Source organism: Hemiscyllium ocellatum, chromosome 6 (genome assembly GCF_020745735.1).
Source record: "Hemiscyllium ocellatum isolate sHemOce1 chromosome 6, sHemOce1.pat.X.cur, whole genome shotgun sequence".
Lineage (NCBI taxonomy): Eukaryota > Metazoa > Chordata > Chondrichthyes > Orectolobiformes > Hemiscylliidae > Hemiscyllium > Hemiscyllium ocellatum.
This window is the reverse complement of record NC_083406.1, coordinates 84,670,446-84,692,965: the sequence shown is the minus strand read 5'-3', so window position 1 is coordinate 84,692,965 and position 22,520 is coordinate 84,670,446. Positions and strand designations below refer to the sequence as shown.

General features: G+C 40.5%; 1 protein-coding gene across 2 annotated transcripts in view; it reads left to right on the top strand.

Annotated features, from left to right (window-relative positions):
- LOC132816788 (mitochondrial intermediate peptidase-like) overlaps positions 1 to 22,520 on the top strand; it is a 159,914-nt gene that overhangs the window by 40,980 nt on the left and 96,414 nt on the right. For both annotated transcript variants that reach the window (XM_060826736.1, XM_060826737.1), the window contains 4 exons: positions 9,965 to 10,121; positions 10,200 to 10,248; positions 11,385 to 11,445; positions 18,264 to 18,316. In XM_060826736.1, coding sequence (XP_060682719.1) covers positions 9,965 to 10,121; positions 10,200 to 10,248; positions 11,385 to 11,445; positions 18,264 to 18,316 — 320 coding nt within the window. The remainder of the gene's footprint in view (positions 1 to 9,964; positions 10,122 to 10,199; positions 10,249 to 11,384; positions 11,446 to 18,263; positions 18,317 to 22,520) is intronic.

Here is a 22,520-nt window from a genome sequence, read left to right as displayed (position 1 = left end):
TAAAGACATTTGATTGAGTCCCTGAAACTTTATACATTACTGTGCAGAACTGACTAGTAGTCAAACCTGTACCTGCAAGCTGTCCAACATTTTATCATTCTAGCTGACGAGGAGAAAGTGCAGATTGCAAATGCTGGAGATCAGAGCTGAAAAATGTGTTGCTGGAAAAGTGCAGCAGGTCAGGCAGCATCCAAGAAGCAGGAGAATCGACATTTCGGGCATAAGCCCTTCTTCAGGAAGGGCTTATGCCCGAAATGTTGATTCTCCTGCTCCTTGGATGCTGCCAGACCTGCTGCGCTTTTCCAGCAACACATTTTTCAACACATTCTAGCTGACGGCAATACTGGACACATCAGATTGTAGAGTGAGGCCTGATTTGTTAGACCCTAATCTTTTTCATGAGTAATTCACAGAGGCTGCTAATGTGGTTTTTAAAGCGAACATAAAAAAAACGTTTATTTCACATGAAAGAAAGACATGATCTTTATCACACCATACAAGAACAATTTGAAATGGTTTTATGACAAATGTCAGAAACAAAGATTTGATCCTTTTACTGGTACCCAAATCTCATTGAGGTTTCGTCCCTGTCTCCATGCTGGAGCTCCTTGTTTAGTTGGAATTACTGTAATTGGTCTCTTTTAGAAAATTTCTGCATTAACCCACTGCACTTTTCTTCAATTAATATCTCATCCTGAGACCCGTAAAAAAAACTATGAACTTGGCTCCCTTACTATTGGACATGATTCTTTTAAATCCATGACTTCAATATCCTTATTGGTTGTCTTGGAGTTTTCTCCTACCCAACTCAGATGTTTTCAGCTGACGCTAATTGGAGCATGCTAATGGCAACATCTCCTCAGCTAGGGACTCCCTCTAAATAGACTTGCATGCTGCCTGACCTTTTCTGGTTTGTTTTGACTTTTGGATTTCTCAAATCTATCAACTAGGCAAGAGCAACTTCTTTCCTCCTATTTTTTTTTCTGAAGCATTGAACTGTTAGCCCAGTGTTTAAGGACCTGTTTTTAAATACATGTCAAAAAAAAAGCACATTTTCACACCCTTTCACTCTAAGAACAAATTTTAAAATTAGATTATGAGCTACTTTCAATGAATTAAAGTCTCATATCTTGTGTGACTGGACAAGTGATTGTTGTCATTTCTGATAGTTTGCAGCCATTTTTTTTTGTTATTTTAAAATTAATTATCAAATTCTCCCTTCTCTCACTTCTGGGATTTAGCCTATGTCAGATGAATAATTTTAAATTGCTGTGTGCTAATTTGATGGAAGATAAAACAAGATGAAGGTGAAGTGACTATGAGGGAAATTGAGAAACAAACTTGTAAGGAGATCTGAGCTATCTGTAAGAAAAATAGGATGGTTATGGTAGGGAATTTTAACTTTCCAAACATAAACTGGGACTGCTATAGTGTTAAGGGTTTAGATGGAGGGAAATTTAAGTGTGCACAAGATGATTTTCTGATTCAGTATGTGGATGTATCTACTGGAGATGATACAAAACTTGACTTACTCTTGGGAAATAAGGCAGGGCAGGTGACTGAGGTGTCAGTGGGAGAGCACTTTGAGGCCATGGAAAAGGATAGACCAGATCTAAAAGTTGAAGTTCTAAGTTCGAGAAAGGCCAATTTTTACCGTATTAGGCAAGAACTTTCAAAAGCTGATTGGAGGCAGATGTTCGCAGGTAAAGGGACAGCTGGAAAATGGGAAGTCTTTAGAAATGAAATAACGAGAATCCAGAGAAAGTATATTGCTGTTAGAATGAAAGGAAAGGCTGGTAGGTATAGGAATGCTGGATGACTAAAGAAATTGAGGATTTGATTAAGAAAAAGAAGGAAGCATATGTAAGGTATCGACAGGATAGATTGAGTGAATCCTCTAGAGTATAAAGGAAGTAGGAGTATACTTGAGAGGGAAATCAGGAGGGCGAAAAGGGGACATGAGATAGCTTTGGCAAATAGAATTAAGGAGGATCCAAAGAGTTTTTATAAATACATTAAGGACAAAAGGATAACTCGGGAGAGAATAGGGTCCCTCAAAGATCAGCAAGGCGACCTTTGTGTGGAGCCACAGAAAATGGGGGAGATACTAAATGAGTATTTTGCATCAGTATTTACTGTGGAAAAAGATATGGAAGATATAGACTGTAGGGAAATAGATGGTGACATCTTGAAAAATGTCCATATTACAGAGAAGGAAGTGCTGGATGTCTTGAAATGCATAAAAGTGGATAAATCCCCAGGACCTGATCAGGTGTACGCTAGAACTCTGTGGGAAGCTAGAGAAGTGATTGCTGGGCCTCTTGCTAAGATATTTGTATCATCGATAGTCACAGGTGAGATGCAGGAAGACCTTGGAGGTTGGCTAACATGATGCCACTGTTTAAGAAGGGTGATAAGGACAAGCCAGAGAACTATAGTCCAGTGAGCCTGACGTCATTGTGGGCGAGTTGTTGGAGGGAATCCTGAGGGAGAGGATGTACGGAATTTGGAAAGGCAAGGACTGATTAGGGATAGTCCACATGGCTTTGTGCGTGGGAAATCATGTCTGTCAAACTTGATTGAGTTTTTTGTGGAAGTAATAAAGAGGATTGAGGGCAGAACAATAGATGTGATCTATATGGACTTCAGTAAGGCGTTCGACAAGGTACCCCATGGGAGACTGATTAGCAAGGTTAGATCTCGTGGAATACAGGGAGAACTAGCCATTTGGATACAGAACTGTCTCAAGGGTAGAAGACAGAAGGTGGTGGTGGAGGGTTGTTTTTCAGACTGGAGGCCTGTGACCAGTGGAGTGCCACAAGGATCTGTGCTGGGCCCTCTACTTTTTGTCATTTACGTAAATGATTTGGAAGCAAGCATAAGAGGTACAGTTAGTAAGTTTGCAGATGACACCAAAGTTGGAGATGTAGTGGACAGTGAAGAGGGTTACCTCCGATTACAACAGGATCTGGACCAGATGAGCCGATGGGCTGAGAAGTGGCAGATGGAGTTTAATTCAGATAAATGTGAGTTGCTGCATTTTGGGAAAGCAAATCTTTCTCAAAGGAGTGTTGCTGAACAAAGAGACCTTGGAGTGCAGGTTCATAGCTCCTTGAAAGTGGAGTCGCAGGTAGATAGGATAGTGAAGAAGGCGTTTGGTATGCTTTCCTTTATTGGTCAGAGTACTGAGTACAGGAGTTGGGAGGTCATGTTGCAGCTGTACAGGACATTGGTTAGGCCATTGTTGGAAAATTGCGTGCAATTCTGGTCTCCTTCCTATTGGAAAGATGTTGTGAAACTTGAAAGGGTTCAGAAAAGATTTACAAGGATGTTGCCAGGGTTGGAGGATTTGAGCTACAGAGAGAGGCTGAATAGGCTGGGGCTGTTTTCCCTGGAGTGTCAGACGCTGAGGGGTGATCTTACAAAGGTTTACAAAATGAGGAGGGGCATAGATAGGGTAAATAGGCAAAGTCTTTTCCCTGGGATCGGGGAGTCCAGAACTAGAGGGCATAGGTTTAGGGTGTGAGGGGAAAGATATAAAAGAGACCTAAGGGGCAGCTTTTTCACACAGAGGGTGGTACGTGTATGGAATGAGTTGTCAGAGGAAGTGGTGGAGGCTGGTACAATTGAAACATTTAAGAGGCAGTTAGATGGGTATTTGAATAGTAAGGGTTTGGAGAGCCGGGTGCTGGCAGGTGAGACTAGATTTGGTTGGGATATCTGGTCGGCATGGACGGGGTGGACCGAAGGGTCTGTTTCCATGCTATACATCTCTATGATTCTATGAATTTATATTTCACGACTGCAATTAAATATCAGCTGGAGGTTATGTGCCCTTTGGGCAGGTTTGTGATTCTGAAGCTAGGATGATATTTCCCCTGTTTTGAAATTTTTGAATTATGGATCATGTTATCAGAAAAAGGGGTGAGCATTTTGAATTCATGCTGAACAGAAATTTCAACACTTATTTGTACAGGTCATTGGAATTCTCTACCCACACAGCTGTGGTACTTATTTATTGGTTATATTTTATAATCATATTTCCATATATGATCCCTTACTAAGATATTAAAGAGTTAATTTGCTCTGCTGACCTGCAAGAAATTGAATGCCTTGGGAGGTAAGGTGGTGTGTCTTTGTCTGAAAGGTGGAATGTGGGATGTTCACACAGCCATTTCCTTGCTATTCAGAGATGATTTACATTTTCATCCAGAAATCAGTCAGAACATTACTGTTAGAATTTGACTACGTCTCTTTAGTTACAAAAAATAATTTGCTACAGATTTGCCCAATAAGGGATAATTTGCATTTCATTGTTTCTGGAGGCGGGTGGTCACTGCATTGTATCTTGACTGACGTGTGACTATTAGGATATGGCTGAGAGTTGTCTTGTGGGCAGTAGTAACTGTGATGTTGGGAGTTTTGTAGAAGGGAAAGCCTGTTTCCTTTATTCAGAGAGAGCTTTTGCTACGAACATGTAAGCTCTGCGAGGTGTGTTAAAGGTTCCTCCAGAAAGCTTGAACTGTACTGTGCTTAATAAATTTGGTTGCTACACCATGGGCAGCACGGTGGTACAGTGGTTAGCCCTGCTGCCTCACCATGCCAGAGACCCGGGTTCAGTTCCCACCTCAGGCAACTATCTGTGTGGAGTTTGCACATTCTTCCTGTGTCTGCGTGGGTTTCCTCCCACAGCACCAAAATGTGCAGGTTAGGTGAATTGGCCGTGCTAAATTGCCCATAGTGTTAAGTGAAGGAGTAAGTGAAGTTCTAAAGAGAGAGCCAAGAGCAGCAAGAAGGGGACATGTAAAGTCCTTGGTTGGTAGGATTAGGGGAAAACCCAAAGGCTTTCTATAGGTATGTCAGGAATAAAAGGATGACTAGAGTAGGTATCGGTCCAGTCAAGGATAGTAGTGGGAAGTTGTGCGTGGAGGCGGAGGAGATTGGAGAGACACTAAATCAATACTTTTCATCAGTATTCACTCAGGAACAGGACATTGTTGCTGATGTGAATATTGAGTCACAAGTGATTAGAATGGATGGCTTTGAGGTATGTAGGGAAGAGGTCCAGGGAATACTGGAAAGGGTGAAAATAGATAAGTCCCCTGGGCCTGATGGCATTTATCCTAGGATCCTCTGGGAAGCTAGGGAGGAGATAGCGGAGCCATTGGCCTTGATTTTTATGTCGTCGTTGTCTACAGGAATAGTGCCAGAAGACTGAAGGATAGCGAATGTGGTCCCCTTGTTCAAGAAGGGGAGTAGGGACAGCCCTAGTAACTATAGGCCAGTGAGTCTCACTTCTGTTGTGGGCAAAGTCTTAGAGAGAATTGTAAGGGATAGGATTTATGAACATCTGGATAGGAATAATGTGATCAAGGATAGTCAGCATGGTTTTGTGAAGGGCAGGTCGTGCCTCACAAACCTTATTGAGTTCTTTGAGAAGGTGACCAAGGAAGTGGACGAGGGTAAAGCAGTAGATGTGGTGTATATGGATTTTAGCAAGGCGTTCGATAAGGTACCCTATGGTAGGCTACTGCAAAAATTACGGAGGTATGGCATTGAGGGTGCATTAGAGGTTTGGATTAGGAATTGGCTGGCTGGAAGGAGACAGAGGGTAGTAGTTGATGGTAAAGGTTCATCTTGGAGTGCAGTTACTAGCGGTGTTCCACAAGGATCTGTTTTGGGACCATTGCTGTTTGTCATTTTTATAAATGACCTGGAGGAGGGGCTTGAAAGCTGGGTGAGCAAGTTTGCGGATGATACGAAAGTTGGTGGAGTGGTGGACAGCGAAGAAGGATGTGGCAGGTTACAGCGGGATATAGATAAGTTGCAGAGCTGGGCAGAAAGGTGGCAAATGGAGTTCAATGTAGCTAAGTGTGAAGTCATTCACTTTGGTAGGAGTAACAAGAAGATGGATTACTGGGCTAATGGTAGGCTACTTGGTAGTGTGGATGAGCAGAGGGATCTTGGTGTCCATGTACACAGATCTCTGAAAGTTGCCACCCAGGTAAATAGTGCTGTGACGAAGGCATATGGCGTACTGGGCTTTATTGGTAGAGGAATTGAGTTCCGGAGTCCTGAGGTCATGTTGCAGTTGTATAAGACTCTGGTGCGGCCTCATCTGGAGTATTGTGTGCAGTTTTGGTCGCCATATTATAGGAAGGATGTGGAGGCACTGGAACGGGTGCAGAGGAGGTTTACCAGGATGTTGCCTGGCATGGTAGGAAGATCGTATGAGGAAAGGCTGAGGCACTTGGGGCTGTTCTCATTGGAGAAAAGAAGGTTTAGGGGAGATTTGATAGAGGTGTACAAGATGATTAGGGGTTTAGATAGGGTTGACAGTGAGAACCTTTTTCCGCGTATGGAGTCAGCTGTTACTAGGGGACACAGCTTTAAATTAAGGGGAGGTAGGTATAGGACAGATGTTAGGGGTAGATTCTTTACTCAGCGGGTTGTGAGTTCATGGAATGCCCTGCCAGTAACAGTGGTGGACTCTCCCTCTTTATGGTCATTTAAGCAGGCATTGGATAAGATATGGAGGTTATTGGGCTAGTGTAGGTTAGGTAGGCTTCGGTCGGCGCAACATCGAGGGCTGAAGAGCCTGTACTGCGCTGTATTTTTCTATGTTCTATGTTAGTCTTGGGAGGGTCGGTGTGGACTTGTTGGGCCGAAGGGCCTGTTTCCACACTAAATAATCTAATCTTGTTCACAGAAGTTGATTTGTTGCAGTTGAACCAAATGTGTAAGAATCTCAAGAGTAAAAGAACTTAACATTATGGTCTTGATTGAAATTGTTAATCTATTCAAGTGCCACCTCCAGAGTCGTGACCACAAAAAAGAGTGCACATTATGCAACTAGTATGCATAGATATGTAGAACCTGTAAATTCATGGATGCATTTAAATTGGTGAATTAAAGTTGACCTGGAACTTTTCAAATCGAAGAGGTAATGAACTAATTGTAGGTTTGAAAACTGTTATTAAATGTCTTTTTTAAGCATGATGTTTCATGAAACCAATGACCCTAGTTTCTTATTCCTGCTGAATGCCGGACAGCAATAATGGTATTTCTGTGAAACCGCTTGCAGTATGGTGTGTTTTAATCAGTGTGATAATTTCCAAATGGATTTATCATTGTTTCCTCCCTTTACACTCTGTCCTCATTTACAAAGCAATTTTGACTTCTACACTTTTGCACTCAGTTTTACAAGTCTTTTGCAGCAATATAAGTAGAAATTAGCTGAATATCATTAGCAGGAAAAGGTATTATGACTAAATTGTAACCAAAATCAATGTTTCTTTTCAAATAATTACCACTATTTTAATGTTTATAACTATTATGAATAAAATAAATTTATATTCACATGCTCTCCAGCACAAGTGTGCGAAGTCAGGCTGAAGTGTTTCCATGCATCTTAAATGACTCTGAAGTTTAAAACCATACTCTTTTGGTAATATCACTTTATAAAAATTGTACATTCAATTCAGTAGGACTAAGCCTGCCTTTACTAATTTTTGGTCTGGTAGAAAGTGGGCAGAGATTCATACTGGGATTATTGATAAGTTGTCAAAGCAGAATTAGGCCATTTGGCCCATTGAGTCTGCTCTAGTATTCAATCAGGTTTGTATGTTTCTCAAGTCCACTGTCCTGCTTTTTCCCTGTAACTCTTGATCCCCTTACTAATAAAGACCCTATCTATCTACTATCTCAGTTTTAAATACATGCAATGATTTGGCCTCTGCAGCCTTCTGTGGCAATGAGTTCAATGGATTCACCATCCTCTGGCTGAAGAAATTCCTTCTCACCTCAGTTCGAAAAGGTCACCCCTTCATGCTGAGGCTGTGCCCTCAGGCCCTAACCTCTCCTACTTGTGGAAACATCTTCTCAACATCCACTGTATCCAGGCCTCTCAATATTCTGTTAGTTTCAAACAGATCCCTTTCACCCTTCCAAACTACGTTGAGTAGGCCCAGAGACCTCAACTGTACCTTACATGACAAATCCTTCATCCCAGTATCATGCTTGTAAATTTCCTCTGGAGAGCCAGCACATCCATCCTTAAATATGAAGTCTACAACTGCTCTCAATATTCCAAATGCAGTCACATTGCAGCCTTAGTAGGCCATCTCTGGTCTTGTAATCTAGCCCTCTTGAAACGAATGTTAATATTGTCCTTGGAGATGGCAGTGATTTTGGGTTTGGAAGATGCTGTCTAAGGATCGTTGGGTTTCTGCGGGTGCATCTTGTCAATAGTATACACTGCAGCTGCTGAGCGCTAGTGGTGGAGGAATGGATGTTTGTGGATGTGGTGCCAATCAAGAGGGCTGTTTTGTTCTCGATGGTGTCAAGCTTCTTGAGTGTTGTTGGAGCTGCATCCAGGCATTGGCGAGCATTCCATCACACTCCTGACTTGTGCCTTGTAGTTGGTGGACAGATTTGTGGCAGTCAAGGGGGCAAGTTACTTGCTACAGAATGTCTATCTAGCCTTTGACCTGCTCCTGTAGCCTCCAGTATTTATGTGACCAGTCCAGATCACTTTATGGTCGCTGGTGACCCACAGGATGTTGAAAGTCGAGTGTTTAGTGATGGCAATGCTATTGAATGTCAAGGGATGATTCTCTTGGGTTTTCTTATGTTGGAGATGGTCATTGTCCCACATTTTTGTTGTATGAATGTTACTTGCCACTTGTCAGCCCAAACCAAGATACTGTCCAGGTCTTTCTGCATTTTGCTGCAGGAGAACTGCTTGTATTTAAAATTATACAATGCACTACAGTGGTTCTTGTAGTTGGGTCATTCCATAAATGTAGCCCAGGGAAGTCCAAAATACACGATACTGATGTGCATTGCCACTGCCAAGGACAAGTGATAGAATAAGCCAGAGCCCACATCTCTATGGTCATCACTTCGCTCAATCCAGATCAGATGACGTTGAAGACACACACAGCAGCAATGTGGCTCCACAAGCAACTTTTTTCTACTGTTACAGCATAACTGCATGAATAAATGGTTGTCAACATTTGTGGGGCTGAAAACAGAGGAAGAATCAGCTAAATGTGGAACTGGATATGAGTTTGGGCTATCTATCTTTCACGCATACACACTGATCCAGCTCCCTCAAGAGCCAGCTCTCAGAATACACAGATCCTCTGACATTCCTGTTTATTTTTTTAAATTTCTTTTCTTTTTTTGTACCCCCACACTACCGCCTAACTGCGGTAGTGCTTATTTTGCCCCAGCACCCATGCTGTGTGCAGGTGTGAGACACAGTGAGAGACACAAAGTGCACGAATCTTTATTCAATTTCCACCACCAGAGTTTGGGCTATCTAATATGAAATCAACATTACCTCATTGGTGTTTCATCAAAAATAGTGTCATTCTTTATTAATTTACTACTTGTTAATTCTAATGAGTTTTTTGATGATGAGTGGGTAAGGTAGGGCAGTTAGGCAGGATAAAGACTTTGCAGACCATCTAAGGAACCTGCTGTTGAGAAGGTTTGAGAGCCATTTGCATATATAAATATTTGAAGAGGTAATGCCCTATGCTTTGAGATAACCTGCAGAAATAAAGAAGTGGTGGTAGCCTCAGTCTTATGGTGTTATTATGTGGCTTCCTGGTATTGATTTTTGGAAGGACTCTTAAAAATTGCCAACTGCCAGACTGTCACCAAAGGCATTAGACTCAAGTATGCAAAGGAGTTACTGATTTTTTTTATCTTTCATTAATGGAGCAAAGACAAACTCTACAACTCTGCTGCCATCTAGTTGACATTCACCATTGTGTTGACCTTCCCACCTGTAAAATTTAATCCTTTGGTGCTTTCATTCGGGAGGCCAGTGGATGACGGGGATAAAACGGGTAGTTAGTAGTAATCTTGTATTGTAAAAAGTTATTTTTATTTCTCTTAATGAATACCTTTTTCCCCCTCAAATGTCTGATTTGTTCCTATGTATGATCTCTAGGTGCGAGAAGCTGCTTACAAGATCTTCTTGTATCCCAACCCTGAAATGCTACTGTGTTTGGACCAACTATTGGCTTGTAGGAACCAATTGGCACTCTTAGTTGGTTATGAAAGCTTTGCACACAGGGCATTAAAAGGCACAATGGCCAAGGACCCAGGTAATGTACATCATGGTTGTGGTGTTCTTGTTTCTAACTTCAAGCTCATTATTAGATAGAATTTTATTCCTCTTTCAGAAACCGTGATGTATTTCCTCTCAAGATTGTCAGAAAAACTATCTAAAAGGTAGGCTTTAGCTTCTTCGACATATAGATTTCATATTTTCATTGTTTTTATGTGTGAGGCATCATGTAAGTTTCTCAATTTGTCCTTCATTTCTCAAAACCATATTTCTTGTAGCAAATTTGCTGTTAGAACCCTTGCTGATTTTTCATTATTTTATTAATTTTGGTTTGGTGCTGAGAACTGAGCTGAAGACGACCTTTAGACTGAGCAGCAGCTTGTATTTTCTTTTAAAAAGACCAATCAAACTGTTGTTTGTTTGTGAGGTGAGGCCTAGAAGTTATTTGTATGTTACTTGTGATCAAAAGCTTCTGTAGACTCTTCGAAACCAGGTGGCAGGGGGAGAGCAGTATGTATAACCAGAAAGCAGATGTTTAGCCTTAACAAGGTACCTGGACATTAGTTCCAGCAAGTCTAGGAGCGACATTATGCTCAGACAGATTGCAGATGTTGAGTGGTAACTGGTTCTTCATAGGGAAACAGTCAGTCTGATAGGAAGAGGCCAGAATTTTGAACTGGGTTTCTGTGAGGGGGAGTTTGACTGCTGATGCTACAGGCTGAAGATTTTAGTGCTGTCTGCCTAACCTCCCACTAGCAGAAAGTCAAAGAGAGCAGGTACTTTAAAAAATACAGGAGTACCTAGAATAATTCTTAGCAGGCTCCAAGAGTTACAGGAAGTCAAGTTTAAACATTTAGTAACCAATGCTGTCAATAGCAAAATGAGCAAATGACTTTTCAATTTATTAGCAATAAAGTTAGCCAGGCAGAAATGGATCAACCACTCTTTGTCACTGGAGCACTGAAGATTGTTACAAATATCTCTGCTCCTGCACCTTAGTTTTAATAATATCTTTCCCTGGTTCCTGTGCCTTTACATGCTGAAATCTCTGCCTTTCTCTCTCCAATAGGCAACAAAAATCCTACTTCATTGGTCAATTTTTTGGTTGCTTGGTGCCAATGTTTGTTTGAAAATGCCCCTGTAAAGTGCAGAAGGATGTTTTAAGATGTTGAGTATGCTATATGAGTGCAAATTGTTGTTCTGTTAACCTTGATTTTTATGTCTGTCCATTGTTTTGTAAGTATCTTTACCAACATCTGAATCCACTGGGGATTCATAACTGATGCTTTTTGTCTTGCAGAACTGTAAAAGATTTTAGTATGATGCAAGAAATAAAGAAAAGAATAAATCCAAGAAGTTCTGTAAGTCTTTTCTCCTACTTAAATAACTTTATTTACACTGTGGTCTTCCTTAGTTACACCTTTGATTGGAAAAGTATACAATATAATATGTCTGTTAAGATTGTGTAGCCCCTGGTCATTCCTGATGAAGGGTTTCTGCCTGAAATGTCAATTCTCCTGCTCTTCGGATGCTGCCTGAGCTGCTGTGCTTTCTAATCGGAATTAGATGCCTGGAATTTGACATCCAGATTGAGACCAACTCAAATGAAACTGATGGTAGAGATCTATGGAGTTTGAAAATTCTCCCTGTACCTGCGTGGATTACCTCCGGGTGCTCTGGTTTCCTCCCACAGTACAAAGATGTGTATGTTAGGCGGATTGGCCATGCTAAATTGCCCTGTAGCGTGCAGGGTAGTGGATTAGTTTTGATAAGCATAAAGTTACTGGGATGGGGTGGGTCTGGGTGAGAATGCTTCGGAAATTCGGTGCAGACTGAATGGTCAGAATGTCCTCTATCAGCACCTTAAAGATTCTATGATTCAAAAAAAAGATTGTAGCCTTGATGCTTTGTGGTGCCTGCTTGAGAGGTCACTGTTGCTAATATGGCTATTCTTTTGCATGCTATTTTGGATCTTCTGTAGCCCGCATTGATAGTATGAATCCAGGGTTTTGAGGTGCCTCCTTTATGTTGTTCATGTTTCAGTCTTAAACGACATGGTAGAAATATCAGCAGTTTGGGGAGCCATGAGCTTTGCTTCAGTCCTGTTGTTGCTACCTTCCAATGCTTGCATCCCCAGGCAGCCGATGCTGCATCAGCAGACTCCAAGTAATTCTGGATGTCTTTGTCAGTGCCGGCCTTTGGAACAAGATAACTTCCATAGTATTAAAAGTGTGCATTTTCAGGCATATGGCATGAATCCTAATCAATGGAAGTGCAACGTGTGCATTTTGCTTGTTGTTGTAAGTCTTTGGTCTTTTGAATGTTGAGTATTAGTCCCAACTTCTCAAATGCATCAGTACAGATGCCAAAGATTGTCTGAAGATCTGTTTCCAACATAGGACTTCAGCATCATAAATGTTTTGGTGGTCAATGCCTGAAGGCATTTTTGTTTGGAGTCATTAAAGATTAAATAGTTTACCCTCCATTCTGTGATAAACTGCACTCCAGCAGGGGGTTTATTTCTAGTCTAATGGAATATTGTAACTATGAAGAGCAGCTAGGGCTTTGACGCAGGCTGGTTTCACTCTTGACTTAACCTCAAGGCTTTGTGATGTATCCACTGCTCCAGATCACCACTCACATTTCATCATTAAACAGGTGAAGAATAGTGAGAAATTTTGGAGGGCATCCATCTTCAGGACTGCAGAGCACTTCTCAATTTAAGCATGAAGGCTTTTGACAAGTCAAAAATTGCTGTTTATAAACATTTATTGCCTCATTTTTCTTGTTGGTAGGCTTTCCCTTCGTGGACCCAACCCACGTTGAGATGTGCGGGAAGTAACTCTTCAGCAAACGCAGTGAATCAGTTTAGATGGCTCTTGCAATGGATTCTCCTTAAATGTCACTTCCACAGTTGGATTTTCCTCATTCTTAGAGATGGCACAGTCTTGGTATCTTTGAGACCATTTGGGACTTATTTTTCATTCCAGACCGTGGGATGAGGATATGGAGCTGTAATGTGATTTCTTTTTAGTACTTACAAAAATTTTATTATTATTTCCATTATCATCTGCTGCTTTTGACATTCTTCATTGGTGTGATGGCATTTAACTTCTCCGTAAGTGAGATGGAGTTCTGAGCACCCCTTTTCTGGGTGTTGTGGAATAGAAGTGCATACATCTCTGTCAACACCTTGGGACCTTAGGGAATGAAACTGAGGAAATAATGGTGAGCCAGGACCTGTAGCTAGTGGAATGCCACAGGGATTATTGCTGGGGGAACAAATTATTTACAATATAGTATGTTATTAATGACTTAGATGACAGAAGTGAATGCACTCTTGCCAAGGTTGTGGATAACAAAAAAATAGATGGAACAATGCAGTAAGGATGACGCAAGGAATCAACAGAGAGATTTAGATGGTTTAAGTAAGTGAGAAAAAGCTTGACAGATGGAATATAATGTAGAGAACTGTGAGGTTTTGACTTGAAGAATAGAAAAAGCTGAATATTATTTAAATAAGGGAAGACTGCAGACATTTGCTGTACAGAGATATGGGGAATGTTCTGTATGAATCCCAAAAAGTGAGCATCCAAGTTCAGCAGGTAATAAGGAAGGCAAATTGAATATTGGCCTTTACTTCAAACAGTGGGGATTATGAAAATAGGGAAGGCTTGCTAAAGCTCTCTAAGGCATTGTTTAGACCACAGCTGCAATGCTCTGTACAGTCTGATACCCTTATCTAAACAAAAGATGTACATGTATTGGAGATAATCCAAAGAAAGTTCCACTAGGTTGATCCTAGGTGTGAAGAGATTTTCTTGAGAGATTGTGGAGTTCAGGATAATAAGAGGGCATCTTCATGAAGCATATAACACTTAACGGGTTTGACAATGTAAATCAGAGAGGTGTTTCCTCTTGTTATGTACCTCTAGGTCCAGAGAGTATAATCTCAACATGAGGGGGGGGGGGGGGGGGGGGTTCATACATTTTAAGAGATGAGAAGATTTTTTTTTTGAGGGTAGTGATTTTGTGGAATTCTTGACTGCATAGGGCTGTAGTGATTAGGTTGTTGAGTATATTCAAGGCTAATAGATTTTCTAGGATTATGGGGAAAAGGTGGAAAAGTGGAATTGGAGCTCAGACGATCAGCCATGACCTGGTTGAATGATTGAGTGGATGTGATGGGCTGAATGGCCTACTTCGGCTTCAATATCTTAGTCTTATAACAGTGAATTCTTGATTGAAAAGTTATTCAAAATGCTCCCCTTAATGGGCTTTGACTGTTTCCCCTTTCTTGATCAGATTTGCCCCATCTTTAAGCCTCAGAGCAACTGATTCTTAGTTACTAAGCCATAAATGACTGGCAGATATCATGGATGGCATTCATGTCAGAATAATGTTGAACTTGATTGCATTGTCTGCCCACCAAATTTCAGGGGTGATCCTTTGGACCTCTGTCTCTGTTGGTATTCCAGTTCCTTTTACTTAGAGTTTGGGTCATTCTGTGAGGTGCAGGAAATCCTCTTGCAATTTTTAAAGCTATTAGGATGTGCTCTAAAAGTACTGGAACCCTCAAGACTTTTGGCCAAGAGCTGGGAAGGGAAATTAGGCTGGATTGCTAGTTATTGACTGGTATGGATAGCATGAACTGAATCCCTGCCTTCCATGCTATAAATTCATAATTCTGTGATTTTTTTTCTCTCTGTCAATGTCTCCTAATGTCTGTAGTTATATCAATGAAACTCAACTACTAATCAGGAACAGTGAGACTTTACAGTTGTAGAGTCATACAGCATGGAAAGAGACCCTTCAGTCCAGCTTGTCATGCTGACCAAGTTTCCCCAAACTAAACTAGTCCATTTACCTGCTTTTAGCCCAAATCCCTTTAAACCTTTCCTTTCCATGAACTTGTCCAAATGTCTTGAATGTTACTATACCTGTATCTGCCACTTCTACATATGAACCATCCTCTGTAAAAATGTTGCCCCTCATGTCCATTTTAAATCTTTCTTCTCTCACCTTCAAAATATGCTCCCTGGTTGTGAACTCCACCACCTTGGGGAAAAGTCCTTTGCTGTTCACCTCATCATTTTATAAACCTCTATAACTCACCCCTCAACCTCCTAAGCTCCAGTAAAAAGAGTCCCAGCCTTTCCAGTCTCCCCTTATAAAATACTAGAAAGCTAATAAGTAAAGAGTTGATCCAAAATTGAGCACCAACTTTTAACAGATGCTGAAGCTGCTCCAGTTTCTTGGGTATCACTGCAAGCAACCACAATGGTCAAAGTTATCAAGTTAAGGAAGAAGGCTGTATTGATTTAATGGTTGAAGTTTGTGTCCATGTTGGATTAAAACAAAAAGCGAATACAACATTGCTCTTCAAATTCAGTAAACTTTTTAAAAACAAATGCCAATTTAAATCTGGCAAGACTTGGCCTAGAAATGTAGCTCATGTAGCAATTTGACTGATGTAAACTGATGCTTAAGGTTTCAGTATTGCACATATATGTTCTTAATCGATCTGCATGTGTGTTCTCTGTTGTTCTGGATAAGAGTTGGTTGAGCATCTGGAATATGGTGGAAGTATATAAATGGCTAGTGATGATTGTTTTCTCTATTCATTTGTTTGTGGTGTGTTGGTGTTGCTGGCTAGGCCTGCATGTTTTTGCTTATGCTAAATGAAAAAATAGCAATATGGTTTCAAGTCAAGATGGTGTGCAGTTGGTGGTGTTCTGTGCATCTTCTGCATTTCTCTTAAGATAGCAAAGTTTATGGGTTTGGAGATGCTGTCAAAGGCAAGTTGGCGGCTGTGCCAAAGGGGATCGAAAAGGTTTCTTGAGCTCTCTGAAAACTGAAAAGAAAAGACACCGGAGTTAAATATATTCCCTTGTTTACAGCATGCTGTCCCTGCATATAAATGTTTGCTGCTTCTAGCAAGCGTTATATTATGAGTTTGACTGTTCATCTTAACTTGGTTGCTAGTGTAGCTATGAGTATATTTTGATTGTTTAGCAAGTGCTATCCAGTCATGCAATCATATTGTTGTTTTCTTCATGGTAAAACCAAGGCCAGAAGCAGTTGACTTTGCCAACCAATTGACATTTTTTCCTCTTGTGGTTTGAATTGTTGATTGTTTGTTTGGAATTTGACATTCTTGTCTTTGTCCTGATGAGTGCAAGATGGAAAACTTCAGCAGTAGGTCTCTGTCTTCTGCCATTTTTAGCTTCCGTACTACCAAACCATTGTTTGGAAACTGTAGTGTTGTTTAAATGATTCAACCTTTACATCATGAGATACTTACTTAAAATTGATATTTAAATGCACTTTAATACTTTAACAAAGATGAATATAGCTATGATCACTTTTTCTCAGTATGATGGGAAATTAAGCCAAAACTCTTGGAATGATGTGATATGTTTTCGTTGCTGTGGGAAACTAGTTAAGAATCAAAGATATAAAGTGTAACAGCCTTTGTAAGTATGAATAGCACCATTAAGGTGATAAGAAAGCAGACAGAAGGGGGATGTAGAACTACAGGGATAATACCGCACAGGTTTAATCAAGAGACATCTGTATAGCTGGTATAGATTTGTTCTTTGATTAAAGTATGTGTAGATTTCATATACTATCTATATTAAAAAATTGTATGATAGGAAATCTGAATTACTAAGGGATATTTAAGATCATTGTATAGTAAGTGTATTTCAGACAATTTAGCAGTCTATAAAACAAATCGAATGTAGAATCTGAGAAAGCTGAAAAAAAAATTTATCCAACACTGAGACGCAATCTACAACAGGAACAGAATCTCTTAGTTTCTTACACGTGACTACTCAAATACTCAATTAAAAATTGATTATTTAAAGATCCTGAATGACAATAAAGAAACAAATCCCACTCTTGTGGCTAAGGCTTGTGCTTGAGGTGTTTTTAGTTTAATATAAAAACTGAATTTAAATCAAAATTGCAACATTATGTACCAAATAACTGCAGATGAAGCCCACCATCTCAAATGTTATACATTTCCAGATTGTGAATGTTGCCTGATCATGTCTGTACATTTTGAATGGTTGTGCCAAAAACAATAACTTTCATAAACTTTCTGATCAAAGACCGTCTAACTGAAAAGTCAGACTTGTTTCTCTTTCCAACTGCCTGATCTACCCCCGAATATTTTTAGTTCAGAGTTCCAGCATTCGATTTGCTTTTGCTGCTTTTATTTGCCTTAGCTGATGCTGTTAAATTATCCTGATCTAATGTGCTTTTGTTATTCATATTGGCTGTAATTGCAGTTAGAGGAATCCCCTTTCAAGAAGGTGATGTCTGGCAAGCAAAGCCACTCTTGATAAAATAATTGTTTTCTATTTCTTTAAATGTCCTTGACAAGTCTGAAACTCGAAACAGGAAAAGGAAAGGCACCACTGGTGTACTGAGGTCGATATTGAGGAATATTGTACAGGATGGAAATTTTGCTACCTTTTCACCTTCTCCCAAAATGAGTTGTTGGAAAGAAGCATCCATGTCTAATTTAGAGATTATGTGGAAACCCTGACAAAGATGGTGGCTCAGTGGTTAGCACTGCTGCCTCAGCACCAGGAACCTGGGTTCGATTCCAGCGTCGGGTGACTGTTTGTATGGAGTTTGCAAATTCTGCCCATGTCTGTGTCAGTTTCCTCCCTCAGTCCAAAGATGTGCAGATCAGGTGAATTGGCCATAGTAAATTGCCTGTAGTGTTAGGTGCATTAGTCAGAGGGAAATGGGTCTGAGTGGGTTACTCTTCAGAGGGTCAGTGAGGACTTGTTGGCCAAAGGGCCTGTTTCCACACTGTAGGGAATCTCATCTTCAAACCCATTTGTCTACAGCAATTAGTTTATAAAGTGAATGGTATTTTTTATTTCTTGCTAGGGAGTTGTACTGAAGTGCTACTGCTAACTATGGTTCAAAATAAAATTAGGCGTCAAAGACCCACAAACTTGAAAGCAAATTGATAAATTCATGAAAGGATAAAGTTAATTCATTGTTGAAACCTTGATATTTGGGAAGAGAATTTTTTAAAGAATGACCATTTTTGGCCTTTTTACCTGTCATAAAGCACAGTTGTCAAACAGTTACACATGTTTTCATCTTAATGGAATACAAAATAGCCATGTTTAATCGCACTTTTTTAATGTTGCAGGAACTGATGCCTTGGGATCACCCTTATTATAGTGGTGTGCTTCGTGCAGAAAGGTAAGATTTGGCATTGCACAACTTTTTTTTTGATGTATAATTTCAGTAAGTGTTAATTACTAATTTAATTACTTTGATTTTAGAACTAACTGCTGAATTTTAAAGATATTTTAAAACCTTCATGATCCTAGTTTTAATGACCCAATTCTCAATTAGAAAATTACTTTTATTCAGCAGTTGTTGGTTCAGGCACGTCTGTCGAAATTTGTGCAGATATGGACATAGTTCGCTGTCAAGTATATGGTCAATTTAAGCATTTAATGTCAGTTGTTTGGAATTAATAAAGAAAAAATTCCTGCAATTGTTGAGAACTGAGGGAAAATTAGAAAAGTCCAGGTAGCTATGGAGTATAATTTCCTGGCTGTTCATTATTTCTATCTTTTGTTGCAATTTCAAATGAAAGTTTGCTTTCAAGTGAAATGTCATGCTGCAGTTTACCAGCATATGTATTCTGGGGAACCAGAGGTATCTGAAAGTCAAATGGATTGGATTTTTTTTAAGCTTGCGGGCCTGATGACCTATTTTGAAGGTACTTTCTCTAGCATCACTGAGTTTCCACTGGCAACATAGTTATTTCAGTGCCATCATGGAGCAAATCTTAATTGCAGTTGGATTTCAGGTGAGAAATCATTCCCAAGTTAGCCAGTCAATCTAGTGTGGTGGCCGGTACAGATAATCGTTGTACTTCAGTTTTGGAAGAGAAAATAATGCAATCATGGAATGCTACCTTACAAATTCTGCAGATCAGTCCAATTGGTTCTGCCCTTACGGCACTACCTAGGAGGTATGGACAATCGGTCTACTCTTCATCTCATTGCTGATGATCTAGTGGTCACTGACAATTCTATCAGGGGCTCTTGTTCAGCAAGCTCCTGCTCAGTGATCTTCAGTTTGGGTTCCATCAACGCCATTCAATTCCTGACCTCATTCCTTGGTCCAAACATACGCAAAAAATCTTTCAATCCGGAGATGTGGTGAAAATTATTGCCTTTGACATCAAGCCAGCAGGGAAGGAAGGATGGAATGGAAAAACTCTCTGGTTGTCATACCCGGCACATATGAAGAAGGTTATTAGAGGTGAGTCATCTCAGCTTCAGGACATCTCTGCAGAAGTTCCTCATCTTCAAATTTGCTTTAGTGACCTTCCCTTCTTCATAAGGTCAGAAGTGGCGATATTCACACCATTGGCTACTCCTCAAATATTGGAGCAATCTGTGTTGATTTGCAGCAATATCTGGATAACGTCCAAGCTTGGGCTGCTAAGTAGCAAATAGCATTGCATTGCAGAATTGCCAAGCAATGACCATCTCCGAAAAGGAGAATCTAACCATTATCCTTGACATTTGATGGCATTATCATCGTGGAAACCCAATTGTCGTCATCCTGGGGATGTTACAATAGATCAGAAACTGAACTTAAGTAACAATGTAAGTACTATGGCTGCAAGAGCATTCATTTAATTTTGAAAGCTGCTTTTGAATCTCTGTCCATCTGTCAGGCAGTACGTTCCAAATCTAAACATGTTTTAAAAAAATACTTTTACTCCTGTAGCCTCTAGTTTGTTGCCAATCATCACCTATCTGTTGATTTTAGTTATTGACTCTTCAGCAATTGGAAATAGTTTTGTTCTGTTCACTTGCTTAACTTTACATTTTTACACAGCTTTCAACTTTGCTCATGCCTTTTCTGGTATAAAGAAAATAACTGCAGGTTCTCCAAGCTTTTGACATAACTGTAAAGTTTGTTTATCCTTGGAATCTATTTAGTCAATCAGTTTCTATGCACAGCAAAATTGTCAAATGTTTACAATTTGTTTTGTACATTCAGCCTTTGTAACATTCTCCATTTGACTGCGTGTGAGCTTGCCATAGCTTTGTCTATCTTATACTTTTGTTTAATATATTTCCTTAAACGAGTTTTGCCTCCCTTGAACTTCTGAGTTGAGGGGAAGGGTAAGTGAAAGTGACAGGGAGTATGGAGTTAAATGGAAAGATAAGCAGCAGGATAGCATACGTGCAGGCGGATTTAAACTTGAGGCAGACTGGGAATGCAGCAAAAATTAAGGATAACTTAGGACATCTTATGACTTCCAATGACTCTAATGATAAGAAATTTAGCATTAAGGCACTTTACCTGAATGCTCGTAGCATTCGTAACAAAGCAGATGAACTAACGGCACAGATCATCATGAATGATTATGTTGTGGTAGGTATCACAGAGACGTGGTTACAGGGGGGTCAGGACTGGCAGTTAAACATCCAAGGATTTTCAACTTAGTTAAGAACAAAATTAAATCTATGGCACCGAATGACATAGCGTCGGATGATGTGGAGTCTGTGTGGGTGGAATTGAGGAACCACAAAGGCAAAAAAATCATAATGGGAGTTATGTACAGACCTCCTAACAGTGGTCAGGACCAGGGGTGCAACATGTTCCGGGAAATAGAGAAGGCATGTCAGAAAGGCAAGGTCACAGTGATTATGGGAGACTTCTTTATGCAGGTGGACTGGGTAAATAATGTTGCCAGTGGATCCAAAGAAAGGGAATTCATGGAATACTTATAGGATGGCTTTTTGGAACAGCTTGTCATGGAGCCCACAAGGGAGCAGGCTATTTTGGACCTAGTGCTTTGTAATGAACCAGACTTTATAGAAAATCTTAAAGTAAGGGAACACTTAGGAAGCAGCAATCATAATATGGTAGAGTTCAGTCTGCCGTTTGAAAGAGAGAAGGCAAAATCAGATGTAATGGTGTTACAGTTAAATAAAGGTAATTATGAGGGCATGAGAGAGGAACTGACGAAAATAGACTGGAAGCAGAGCCTAGCAGGGAAGACAGTAGAGCAAAAATGGCAGGAGTTTGTGGGTATAATTGAGGACACTGTGTACAGAGGTTCATCCCCAAGAAAAGAAAGGTTATCCGGGGAGGGATTAGACAGCCATGGCTGACAAAGGAAGTCAGGAAATGTATTAAAGAAAAAGAGAGATCCTATAAAGTGGCCAAGAGCACTGGGAAATCAGAAGGTTGGGAAGGCGACAAAAACAAGCAGAGGATAACAAAGAGAGAAATAAGGAAGGAGAGGATCAAATATGAAGGTAGGCTAGCCAGTAATATTAGAAATGGTAGTAAAAGTTTCTTTCAATACATAAGAAACAAACAACAGGCAAAAGTAGACATTGGGCCACTTCAAACTGATGCTGGAAGCCTAGTGATGGGAGATAAGGAAATAACAGGAGAACTTAAGTTGTTGTGGTTCTGTTCGCCGTGCTGGGAATTTGTGCTGCAGATGCTTCGTCCCCTGTCTAGGTGACATCCTCAGTGCTTGGGAGCCTCCTGTGAAGCGCTTCTGTGATCTTTCCTCCGGCATTTGTAGTGGTTTGAATCTGCCGCTTCCGGTTGTCAGTTCCAGCTGTCCGCTGCAGTGGCCGGTATATTGGATCCAGGTCGATGTGCTTATTGATTGAATCTGTGGATGAGTGCCATGCCTCTAGTAATTCCCTGTCTGTTCTCTGTTTGGCTTGCCCTATAATAGTAGTCCCAGTCAAATTCATGTTGCTTGTCATCTGCGAGTATGGCTACTAAGGATAGCTGGTCGTGTCGTTTCATGGCTAATTTGTGTTCATGGATGCGGGTTGTTAGCTGTCTTCCTGTTTGTCCTATGTAGTGTTTTGTGCAGTCCTTGCATGGGATATTGTACACTACATTGGTTTTGCTCATGCTGGGTATCGGGTCCTTTGTTCTGGAGAGTTGTTGTCTGAGAGTGGCTGTTGGTTTGTGTGCTGTTATGAGTCCTAGTGGTCGCAGTAGTCTGGCTGTCAGTTGGAAATGCTCCTGATGTATGGTAGTGTGGCTAGTCTTTTGGGTTGCGGCATGTCCGCATTCCGTTGTCTTTCCCTTAGGCATCTGTTGATGAAATTGCGTGGGTATCCGTTTTTGGTGAATACATTTGTATAGGTGTTCTTCTTCCTCTTTTTGCAGTTCTGGTGTACTGCAGCATGTTGTGGCCCTTTTTGAACAGTGTCGTGATGCAACTTCTTTTGTTTGTGTTGGGGTGGTTGCTTTCGTAGTTTAGGACTTGGTCTGTGTGTGTGGCTTTCCTGTATACCTTTATGGAGAATTCTCCGTTTGGTGTTCTCTGTACCATCACGTGTAGGAATGGGAGTTGGTTGTTCTTTTCGTCCTCTCCAGTGAATCGGATTCCTGT